The sequence below is a fragment of the Hippopotamus amphibius genome, chromosome 6 (genome assembly GCF_030028045.1).
Source record: "Hippopotamus amphibius kiboko isolate mHipAmp2 chromosome 6, mHipAmp2.hap2, whole genome shotgun sequence".
Taxonomy (NCBI): domain Eukaryota; kingdom Metazoa; phylum Chordata; class Mammalia; order Artiodactyla; family Hippopotamidae; genus Hippopotamus; species Hippopotamus amphibius.
Genome location: NC_080191.1, coordinates 42,684,761 through 42,697,600, shown reverse-complemented (window position 1 = coordinate 42,697,600; position 12,840 = coordinate 42,684,761). Strand labels below are relative to the sequence as shown.

General features: G+C 35.9%; 1 protein-coding gene across 2 annotated transcripts in view; it reads left to right on the top strand.

The window, feature by feature from the left end:
• MAP3K5 (mitogen-activated protein kinase kinase kinase 5) overlaps window positions 1-12,840 on the top strand; it is a 194,417-nt gene that overhangs the window by 47,118 nt on the left and 134,459 nt on the right. Inside the window, exon 2 of one of the 2 annotated variants that reach the window (XM_057737704.1) lies at window positions 9,996-10,135. The exons of the other annotated variant lie outside the window; for it this stretch is intronic. Coding sequence (XP_057593687.1) covers window positions 9,996-10,135 — 140 coding nt within the window. The remainder of the gene's footprint in view (window positions 1-9,995; window positions 10,136-12,840) is intronic. 2 annotated transcript variants of the gene reach the window in all.

Here is a 12,840-nt window from a genome sequence, read left to right as displayed (position 1 = left end):
CCCTGTTGGCCACCAGCAACCCAGTTCTATCCTAAAAGAGTCATCACCTAAATTGAAGGATCTCAGTATTCTTCCTTCCACTTTGTTGTTTCTCAGTGTTTGTTTTGTATTACTTCCCTTTTCCTTGTCCTTAAAGTATCCCTCCTATTTTCCGAGGTTGACTTTTCCCCTTTACCTTTGATCCCCTCCCATCTGTCTCATCCAAGAATATAAAGACGGTCTCCCGTAATTAGCTCCCCTCCTTTAAAATTTTAATCTTTCTACTAATGTTCAAGTGCACCATCCTAAAACTAAACACCTTTAGGTCTTTCAGATCCCCTTCAACTGTTGTCTGATCTGTTTCCTTAGCGAATGTAAAAATCCCTCCTCTGGACCTTAGTGAGTGTTAATCCTCTTCCTGGCTGGAGAATGTCTGTGTTCAATACCTCCATTTCCTCAGCTCTTACTCAACACCTTTAGTTCTGCTGTATTCACCTTCCTCATCATGTGGCTCCTTTATAATCCTTGCGGTGGGCTGAACAATGACCCTCACCCCTATGCTCCAACATTGATGTGAAAATACTGGAACCAGTGAATGCTACTTTATTTGGAAATTTTGATTGCAGGTGTGATTAAATTAAGGGTTTTGAGCCGAGATGATCCTGCATTATCTGGATGGGCCATAAATGCCATCACAAGGGTCCTTATAAGAGAGGCAGAGGGCACTTTGACACCACAGGCATGCAGACCACAAGCCAAGGAATGCTCAAACCCGCTACGTTCTGGAAGAGACAAGGAGCACATTCTGCCCTAGAGCCTCCGAGGAAGCCTGGCCCTGGCCCTGCTGACACCTTGATTTTGAACCTTCAGCCTCCAAAACTGTGAAAGAATAAATTTCTGTTGTTTTAAGGAGCCAGGTTTGTGGTAATTTGTTAAAATGGCCACAGGAAACTAAATATAGCCCTCTTTTGACATTCTTGACAAAATTATTGACCAAAATGACCATGCTTGAGTAAGCAGTACCTAGATCAAGAAGCAGACCCTTACCAGCTCTCCAGAAGGCCGCCAGAGCCCCCTCTCAGCCATTGCCCCCCACCAAAGAATTCTCTATTTTGATTTTGAATATCACATTTATGAACCTAATATGAACAGAATCATAAAGTACCTACTTTTTTTGTATATTGGTTCTTTCCTTTATCAATCGGTTTGTGAGATTCATCCCTGTTCTCACATGTGGTTGTAGATTTTAAAATTCTCATTGCTGTATCATATCCATTTTCTGTATATAGTGCATGTTATTTATTCTGCTGTTGATTTACAAATACTGCTGTTATGAACATTCATTACATGTCTTTTGATGAACATCTATTTGTATTTCTATTGGATAATGTAATGAGGAAGGGATTTCCTGAGTCAAAGATGCCTTCTCACTTCTTTCTATACTAAGTTCACAATGTCATCTACAATTCTACTTCAGCTATCACCCATCATCCTGACTCTTAAATCTCTCAGTCTGATTCTGATCTTTCTGCTTAGATACAAAATGACAGCTGTCAGATACACACACACACACACACACACACACACACACACACAATGTTTAGTATGTTCCAATCCAAAGTCAAGTTACTACCCAAAAAATGGTTCTTCCTCTTCTCATTTATTGTGTTAATGACAGGTCTTCAATCTTAGTCATTCAAATTCAAAACAGAATCATTTTTAATTCTTTTTTTGATTATTCTGTATCCACCAAATCTCTAAAGCTTCCCCACCATGATTTCCCCGCCATGTTGTCTCTGTAATAGTTTAGGGGCACACTGTCCCTTGAATGACACCTTAACTGATCTACCTTCCAATCTGTTTTGATACTCATCCATCCACAAATTCTAGGTTTATCTTCACAAAACTTTAATCCTGATGCACCCCTTCTCATGAACATGGATGGATCACCATTGATTATAAAATCAAGTCACAGTTCTTTATGTTGGCTTTTATGCCTTCATAATTTGATTTCAGCATCATTTCTATGAGTAGTTATTCATTTGAGGCTTCATCAGGTGGTATTGAGTTATATATTCACATTGTCTTCAGTAACATGATAAATTCCTCAAAGGGATTCCTACGAACATTTCTTGTAGTGACTCCACAGAATGACCATATGTTGAGAGTCTCCTGTGCTTAGTGCACATGTAACCCTTACAGCAGCTTTGTGTGGTAAATACCTGGGTTCTTATCCTCATTTTACAGTGGAGGAAACCGAAGCTCAGAGAATCTAAGGTGTCTAATGTCACCCCTCCAGAAACCTAATTAGGATTCAGACACTGGACTTCGTGAGCAGCTTGCCTGCCTTTTTCATATTCATGACTCCCTTCAAGGCCGCTGGCACTGGCGATGGGTAGGTTTCCCTTCCAGCTTTTCAGCTCTGTGGTGTGCTTTCTGAGGCTGCATCTCCTGCTGGCAGAGGGCTTTGGGTCTAGGTCCTGTGACTCTGGGATGGGTACCTCCTACAGATGTGTGCTCTTTCCCACTCACATTCTCTCAAGCTGGCCCATCGTGAACTGAACTCACAGCTATCGCCCGGGCAAGGGAACTTTAGTTCTTATTCCACCAATCTTGTTTGGTTCTGCTTCCTCCTTCCTTCTTTCCGTTTCTCTCCTTCCCTTTTCCCCCCATCTTTCTTTCTCTTGTGCTTCTTTTTCCTCTCTAGGCTTCTCCCTTTTTCTCTCTGCACTACCTCCCCACCGCGCCCCTTCTTTGATAGGTGCAGTGGCTTTCAACACTTTTAGAAGACCAACCTCTGGATGTGCAAAACGTCCCTCTGATCACTTACCTTCCAGGCTTCACTTCTCAGGTTAAAAAAAACCCCAATACCTCAATATAATAATCAAACAAACATCAAACAAGTAAATTAGGGCTGGGGTGGGGAGACTATGTATACATTTGCTTGAGCAATGTATGAATGATTCATGTTTGCATCACTGTGCATATGTTTACTGGAGTTTAGGGATGAGGAAATTGTGGGCCAGAATCTATTGTTGATACAAATATGTATCATTATACATGGTAGGGTTAACCAAGTAACATACAAGAAAATAAAAGGATGCTGATGAAACTAAAAGCGTAGTTATTTATAGCAGCAATTGCCAAACCATGACCAACTCAAAACAACAATGATGAAGGATTATTCTGTCCTTCCAAAAATCTCAACAGTTCTAGCTGTACAATAGGAGTTTTGCAATTTCTCAACATTGTATTCCTACCAGACTTTAGAAAACTGACTTAGAATCTAAAGGAAGCTCTACTGGGGTACTATTTCTAGGCTGTGAGTAACATTTTAGTAATTTTTGTACTTTAGTTGTAAGTAGCCCTTATTCATTCATAAAAGAAAAATCAATGGAATGCAGGTTATACTTCCCTTAAGAATTAGGAAGGGATGATCATTTGGGGATTAGTGTCTGCTCTTTAGAGAATCTGTCTTGGTTTACCCATTGAGGATCCCATTGGGAATTGACTTAGTTTTCTGTTGTGGTTTTCAGTGTTTATCAACCAAGTCCCAGGTACCCTTCCTTTCCTTGCCTTCTTCTATAATGCCTTCGATGTGCCAGGGCTGCTGTTTTTCATCTGCACTTTGAAGTGCTCCACTCTCTGACTCTGTTGCCAGCTGATGCCTCACCCCCATAGGTTTCTGTCATCCATCCCACCAGAGAACCTTTTATATAATAGGTGCTCAGGATGTTTGTTGAATTAAATTGGAACTAATGGGTCCTTTTGGGGATAAATCCATCATGACTGGATGGGTAGTTCTGTGTGATAACTTGGGAAGTTTCCAGTGATTATAGAATTTTAGAGCGCCTTGTAGACTGTAGAACAAGCTGAATCACTACTGGGCTCTTGCTTTGTCATCAGGGATCCTGATGCCTAAGGAAAAAAAATGAATAGATGAAAAGTAAACATTAATGTCTTCCTTCAGTGCTGCTTTTTACAACCAGCAGCAGCTCTTGTGAGATATTTAACTAACAGATATGTTATTACCAAGGAAAAATTAAATAAAAAAAATAACACAGACCATGAAACACTGCCATTTGCTGACCAAAATGCAATTAGGCACAATAGTATTATGTGATTGTCCTAGAAATTTATTATGCTTTAATCAGCTCCTGACAAACCTAATTTGATGTTCCATTTAGTGTTAATTGAATTGGAACAGGGAAAAAAACTACACCTTATGTAAAATTGTAAGAGATTTTAATGTCTTTGCCTATATTTTTAGGTGACTGACTTAGCCTTAAGTTTTGAAATGTGGCAGTTTTACTCACAATATGACCACAAAAACTCAATTAGACAATTATTAAGTGCATTTACTCATGAAATACATTACAGGAGTCTATGTATCAGTCCCCAAATCTATTTTTGCATTTCATTTGTGTTCTGATCTTTGTAACCTCCATATCCTATTAGTGTAGAGTGTGGCTCGTTTAAGAATTAAGGACATGGATTCTCCAGCCAGATTGCCTGGGTTTGAATCCTGGTGCTACCACTTTCAGACTGATTTTATGCTGATTACTTATACCTTCTTTATCTCAATGTCCTGAAATAATAACATTACCTACCACAAAAGAGGTATTATGAAGAGTAAGTGATTTAACACTTGAAAAGCATATAATGTCTGACATATGTAATTACTAAATACATGTTTGTAAAGTAAAGTGAAGCCACTGTACCTCATCTAAGTGGGTTTCAAGAATTGTGGAGTATCAGGAGTTTGTTTCGTTTGTTGTAATTACATCTTACGCATTTTTAGCATGTCTTAGGATGATTTCACAAGGAAGATAATTTTCACCTGTTTGTTTTATTACTTTTGAGAAGATGTGCATCAGAATCAGAAGGCGGCCATAGTAAGATAATATTTTCTTTAGTTAGATAATGAAATATTATTGTGTAAAAAATATGCTGTGTAACTGAAAGTCTGAGCCAGTATAACAAGGCAAAACAAAACAAAACAAAACAACCAACCAGAAAACAAAAACCATTAAAGACATACAGATTGGAAAATAAGAAATTAAACCATTTCTAGTTACAGATGATACGATTGTCCATGTAGAAAATCCCAAATCATGTACCAAGAAAACAAAAGCTTATTGAACTGATAAGTGAGTTTAGTAAAGTCTCAGGATACAAGGTCAATATACAATAATCTACCATTTTTTTATATACTAGCAATAAACAACTGGGATTTGAAATTTTAAAAAGAGTGCATCTATAATAGTACCCCATGAATGAAACATTTAAGTATAAATTTAACAAAATATGTATAGGAACTGTATATTGAAAATTACAAAATACTGATGGACAAATTCAAAAAAGACATAAATAAGTGGACAGATATGCTATATTCATGCCCTGGAAGGCTCAGTGTTGTTAAGATGTCAGTTCTCCCCAAAATGATCTGTAGTCATCGTAATCCTAGTCAAAATTCTGGGAGAATTGTTTGTAGCTATCAGTGGATAGCTCTCAGCTACCAACTGATTCAGAAATTTATACAGGAAAGCAAATAGAAGAACTAAAAAGCTACAACAATTTTGAAAACAGAAGAGTTGGAGGACTCACACTGCCTGATTCCAGTACCAACCATAAAGCTACAATAGACAAAACAGTGTACATAACACAGAAGGTCCCTGACTTACGATGGTTCAGTTTACAATTTTTGGCTTTGTGATGGTGCAAAAATGATACCCATTCAGTAGAAACTATACTTCGAATTTTGAATTTTGATCTTTTCCTGGGCTAGTGGTACCATTCTCTCTTGTGATACTGGGCAGTGGCAGGAAGCTGAAGCTCCCAGTCAGCCAGGCAATTAGGAGGGGAAACAACTGATACGCTTACAACCATTCTGTACCCATACAACCATTCTGTTTTCACTTTCAGTACACTATTCAATACATTATGAGATATTCAACACCATTATAAAATAGGCTTTGTTAGATGATTTTGCCCAACTGTAGGCTAATGTAAGTGTTCTGAGCACATTGAAGGTAGGTTAAGCTAAACTATGATGTTTGGTAGGTTAAGTGTATTAAATGTATTTCAACTTACAATATTTTCAACTTACCAGGGGTTTATCTGGACATGATCCCATTGTAAGTTGAGGAGCATCTGTGTTGGCAAAAGGTAGACACATAGATCGTTGGCATAGAATAGAAAATCCAAAAATTTTTGGAAAAGAAAATCAAAATGGATCATAAATGTAAAGTATAAAAGCTATAAAACTTTCAGGAGAAAACATAGGAGAAAACTTGGCGTGACTTGAGTTAGGCAAAGATTTTTTTGAGATACCACACTGAAAGCATAATACACAATAGAAAAAAAAGAAATTGATAAATTGGGATTAAAGTTCAAAACTTCTGGGCTTCCTGGGTGGCGCAGTGGTTGGGAATCCACCTGCCAATGCAGAGGACATGAGTTCAGTCCCTGCTCCAGGAAGATCCCACATGCCACGGAGCAACTAAGCCCGTGCGCCAAAAAAAAAAAAAAAAAAAAAAAAGTTCAAAACTTCTGCTTTCTTAAAGACATTTAACAGAACGAAAAGGCAAGTCAAAAACTTGGAGAAGGTATTTGTAAATCACATATCTGGCAAAGGAAAAATATCCAGCTAATATACATATAAAAATACACAAAACACAGTAAGAAAGCAAACTCAACAATAAAAAAAATATGTGCACATGCTTTGAACACTTTACCAAAGAAGATAAAAGAGTTTATTTTACTCTGTGGAAATTAAAAAGTATATTAAGGAAAAATACAAATATCTTAGAACAAATCACTTATCTGAATTTAAAGTAGGAAAAATGCCTGTCTTCTTCTGAGTTATCATACTATATTATGGTGTTTTGAAATTACTATGCAAATAAGCATTTTTAATGTTCTATATTGTACCCCCAAATGGGTCTGTTCTTGTTTAGATATTCAGATCTAATGAATATACCTTAGTTTGCTTGTACCATTTATTTTAAATGTCTTGTTTCTCTCAATCTGAAAACCTTCTGCAGCATTTATATTTTATTTTAGCAACAAATTCCACGAGTCAGTTTGCTGGAAAGAACCCATTTCCCTCCTCTTGTCACTACTTTAACTTAGTATTTTTCTTTGCATATCTCTCATTTATTTTTCATCAGAAGCTGTTTTATTTTGTTTCTCTCAGCCACATTATATTGCTGTCTCTTGATTTGAAAGCAGTGTGGCTGACTGTGAGTGGCTGGCATCTGTGGGAGGAGGAAGCTGTGTGGGTGCAGGAGGCAGATGGAGCGTGTGGGTGGGATGCAATGACTCAGTTTTTTCATGTGTTGATTTTTGATGCAGAAATATTAAGGACCCCAAAAGAAAACTCTCTATTTGTATTAAAGAGTGCTGAAGTCATGGTTAGCCTTGAAGACATCTTCTGAAGCTCCTTTGACCTGTCCTCCGCTTTTACAACCTCACTCAATCTTCTATGTCTTCAGCCTCCATTTGATCTGATTTATTTCTCCTTCACAGAATGTGGACGCTAATTTCACATTCATTAGATAAGGCAGACTATCAGACAGCCTCTTGAGGGTCTGCGCTCCTTTTATAAGAGTGCTTCACTTTGATTTTACATTCAGTCACACAGGTCTTCAGTGTTCTTTTTATATTTTGGTGGGTTCCTAAATTACAAAAATAATGTGTTCATAATAGAAATTGTAAACAATCTAGAAGGTATAAAGAGGAAAAGGTAATTCATAATTCTCTTACACAGCTATTATCACAGTTTACATTTTTTAAAGAACTTTTATTGAGATATAATTGACATAATAAACTGTATATATTTAAAGTGCACAATTTGATATTTTCTTATTAGTAATGTATATATGTCAATCCCAATCTCCCAATTCATTCCCCCCCCACCCTCCTCGCTTTCCCCACTTGGTGACCATATGTTTGTTCTCTACATCTGTGTCTTTATTTCACAGTTTACATTTTGGTGTACAACTTTCCAGAACATTTTTATTCGTGTACATATATACACATAGAATATATGTATATAATAATCTATTCATTATAATGTATATGTTATATTTTAATGTGTATGCTATACATTAAAATGTATATATTTTAATATTTTTCCTTACTACAGCTGAATTACCCCTATTATTATTCTTCTATAACATAGTTTTCAATGGCTATATAATGTGCCATTAATTGAATTTATCATTGTGTGTGAGTGTGTGTGGCCGTTTTTCTAATGATGGATATTTAGGCATTTTCCATTCTTTATGCAAAAATAATATTTCAGTGGGTGTACTTACAAGTAAATCTGCCACATTTATAGGAATTTTCTCAGGATAAGTTCTTAGGAATGGAATCATTGAGTTAAAGAGTGTGCGTAATTTTAAGTACTTAAGTCTCCTAAGAAGTTTACACTTCCCCACAGCATGTAAGAGTATCATTTCTCTGCGTCTTCATTGGGTATTTTGAAATATCTTTGGCCACTTGTTAGGGAAAAAACTTGGCACTTTATTATTGGTTTAATGTGCATTTATTAGTAGTGAGATGTAGAATATTTTTATATATTTATTTACCATTTGTTATACTTTTGTGATTTTACCTGTCTATATCCATAGCCTAATTTTCTATTGTAATGTTTTTATGGTTGCTTATTTGTTTTAAACTGACCAATAAGAGATGATTTATAAAGATATTAACCTTTCATCTGTCCCTTATTGCACATATTTTAAACAATTTAGCATCATCTGTTCAATTTGCTGTATGTTAACATTTTCATTTTAATTGAGTGGGATCTGTTTAACTATTATATTTTCCAGAAGCTTATCCTGATTATAAAGGAAGCTCTTGGTTTTCATAATTTTGCATCTTGATACCTTACTAAATTTTATTATTGCTTGTAGTAGTTATTTTGTTGACTCTCTTGGGGGTTTTTTTGGTTGGTAATCATAACATCTGAAAGTGATGGTAATTATGTGTTTTATTTTATAGAATTATATTTCCGTACTTCGTGAAATCTTATTGCCTTGGTTAGGATTTTCAGAAAGTGTATTAGTAGTGAGAATAGTTGACAGCCTTGTCTTTTTCTTGATTTTCATGGGAATACCTATAAACACAAAGTTGGCAGTTATGAAATATATATTATTTTTCACTTTAAAGACATGTCCTTATATTTTCAATTGGCAGTTATTTTTAATGAGAAGTGGATTTTGAATTTTAGTTAAAGTACTTGGGGCATCTTTGGGAATGCTGATGATTTTTTCCCATCAAGCCATCCTTGCCTTCCCAAAATAAATTTTAAACCCATGATCTAATATTCTTGTAGTATAATGCTTGGTGCATTTTGCTCATTTTTCTTTTATGTTTTTGTCTTCATACATAAATGAGTTTGAGACTAATCTGAATTGTATTTTTGTGACATTGTCAAATTTTGGTATCAAGTTTATGCTACCTTGGTGATAGATCTGTGAGCTTTGGAAGACTTTGTATCTGTGGTTATATTCTCCTTCTTAGTCATAATTTCTATACCTTTGCTTTCTCTTTTTCTTGACTATACTTGCTAGGGATTTGCTAGATATTAATAATTATAAAATACAGCTCTGAATTTGAGCCATAACCTTACCTATTTGCTTTTTTAAGTATTATGTTACATTTATTACTTACTTCTGTTTCCCATGGATTTGCTTCTGGAAACTTAGTTAACTTGTTTTCAATGTTGAAATTTAACAGAAAGCATCAGCCCCGCTTCCCACCATTGCAGACTCTCCTTAGTTTCCAGTAATTATATGCTCCCCTTCTTGTTTTAAAAATGCAGTTTTGCTGCAGTTTGTAAAACCACTTCCGGTAGAACTGCTAATTTAAAATGCAGTGGTAAATGAAGAGGGAAAATCCCTATCGTTTCCTCATTTCCTCTTTTAATACTAAGTTATTGAAACCAAAACGTGCTTACTGGGCATTATTTAGGTGTCATCTTTTGGGGACTTTTTTTCTGTTTGCAGATATTGCCGTGGTGGAGATGAGTGATGCCTTCCGGCAGCCGTCCTTATTTTACCACCTTGGAGTGAGGGAAAGTTTCAGCATGGCCAACAACATCATCCTCTACTGTGACACTAATTCAGACTCTCTGCAGTCACTGAAGGTACCTCACTTGTTTACTAAATATTTACTTTAAGCACCAGAGTTTTAGGGATACCTCTTTGTCATCCCCCCAAATTCAAGTAGTGTATGTTTGTGAAAGGATGTTTTTGTCAGTCCGATAATTATTAAACACTGACTAGTTACATTGTGAGGTTTATCTGGAATTCAGTGTGGAAATTTGATGATATACAGGTGGGGGAAAAACTTAGTATTGAGTTCTGAGCTCCATTTGGAGTTGCAGCAGAGGAGACTGTTGTTAATAGGAAGTTGTCAGTATACACACTGGAGGAAAAAGAGGAGATTGCATAAGGTATGGTTAGCCCTCACGCTGTGTCACCACTGGGGTTTCATTGGCACACCTGTCTCCAACTAGAAATATGCTGCCTACTGAAAATACTCTGAGTAGAAATTCTTTCTCTCACCAGAAAATTGCCATCCTCTTTCACTGGGATATGATTTCAGTTAAAGTGGGAAAGGGGGAGGAAAAACTTACCGTATTTGTCTACAAAATGCAGCATGTCTCATGGCATTCTTTCCATTATAGGAACTTAATGATAGGAGGGTATTTCCTCCAACCAAAAAGATTGCCTAAAATGCTTCTGCAAGGCCAAATGGTTTTACACTGTGATTCTTTGAAAAGCATCTAACAGTTCAGTACATAAGTCATGCTGAACCTGATATCATTCATTTCCTCTGTGAAACTTCCATCAACCTCTTTGTGGCTTTTTCTCATCTATAACTTTGAGTTCCCAAATCAAAGCCAACCTTGGGATGTGGAGCCCTAAAACCCAGAGCCATACTTCTAATAGCTTAGGAATTGGCAATATGAAGATCTCTAACTCAAAATCCAAGCCAAAAAAAATTAGTAGTATTTTGCTTTTATCTGCATATCTAAAGTTTATATGACTTTGTCTAAAAAATCTGCAGTGTCATTTAACAAATACCTTTACTGCACGCCAGGCATTGTGCTGGGGAGTGCTGGGCTATCCCTTTCTAGAATACTCTGAAATAGTTCTAAGAGATTTTCCCTAATTCTGTCTAAATCTGTTTTTCACCTGGAGCAATTCTTTAAAAAACCCCTACTTAATTTTACCCCAGATTTGCCCCTTTAGTTAATGTGTCAGACATTTCATGATGGTGTATTTTTAGTTAAACATTTTGATTTGGTACTATTTACAACATATATTAGTAGCTGATGAAGAGATTATTTTATGTACTCTTTTTATTCTGCTATTTTAATTTCTTTGCATTAAGTTTATTTTAAGCAGGCAGTATTGTGTTGGACATTTCTCACTCTACACTGTTTTTATTCTTGTCCTACTGGTATCTGGTGGATACCATTTATGGCCATTCTTTCCTAGGGAAGTTTTTTAAAATTACATTTGAAAGAAAGAGATAAAGCTAATCTTATCAGAAGTTTGTGGGGGACAAATAAACTGAGGTTTTTAATTGCTTTCAGCCAGACTTTGTATAGAAATGTTATTGGTATTTGAATAAAACCGTTCTTTAAAGAGACTTATCTATCTAAAATATACTCATTTATCTTGTACATAATCGCTGCTTGTTATTGAGCACTTACTATGTGCTAGATACTAAGTGCTTTACCCACATACATTTTCACGTTTTTCTTAAAACATCCCTGTAGGGTATATATCCTATCACCAAAGTATAGGATTGCAAACTGAGACTCTGACAAATTCAATCATTTGCCCAAGGTGATATGGAGAATTTGGGACCCGGTCTGTCTAACTCCAAAGCCCGTTCCCCTTAACCACTAAACTTGATTGCAGTTACTTCTAGTTAGAAGGATAAAAACCCATCAGCCATACATCCTGAGTTGTTTCATGCAACATTCATCCCTTTGTCTTCCTCATTCCATTAATTTAAGCTTTTGCCATTTTCTTATTTAGTTTATTCCTGGCCCAAATAGGTATCTGGTTGCAGAGGACAAAGGTCTGGGGTAGAAAGTTTTTTTTCCAGCCTAACAATTTCCTCTGAGCACTAGAAATTCCTCAGGTTCTGCTACTAAGGAAAGTGTGTGTGTGTGTGTGTGTGTATTTTTAATTTTTTAAATTTATTCCTGTTGCAGATAGTTGTAGGTGTAACTGTCATCCCTGCCATCAGCAGAAAGGAAAACTGCTGTGAAATAAGGCAGAACAAGAGATATTTATAAATAATATATTATGTATGGATTAGCCAAATAAAATAAAAATGAAGCATCTCCCTATTTTCATAGGGCAAAGACAATGAGAATGCTATTCTTATCACATATCTAGCTTCACTTAGGTTCTTTGGACATCTAGAAAGTACAGCTGCGCCGGTTTTATTTTCATCTGCTGCTCTTTGTTGAAGAGGACAGTTTCTCTTTGGCAGCAAATTCTTAGGAAGAAATCATAGGGAAAAAAATTTTTCAAATTTAAGCTCCTGAAAAATAATTGATAGGAGTCATATAAGTACTTAAAATCTATGTCTGAGTTTTCATAGAATCTAATCAAATCATGTACTTGCAATAGGATTTGTATCCGTTTTAAATGACAAGTACTCTCTTATTGTATCAACAATGAAATATTTAATTTTTTTCAAAAAAATGATTCATTGCACTTTGAGAAAGGGAAGTTGCTAGATATTCTTTTTTTCCTTAGCATTGTAATAACAATTTTCCCAATTTTCTTTAGATAAGTATCATGAAAACTTATGTGCCTACTA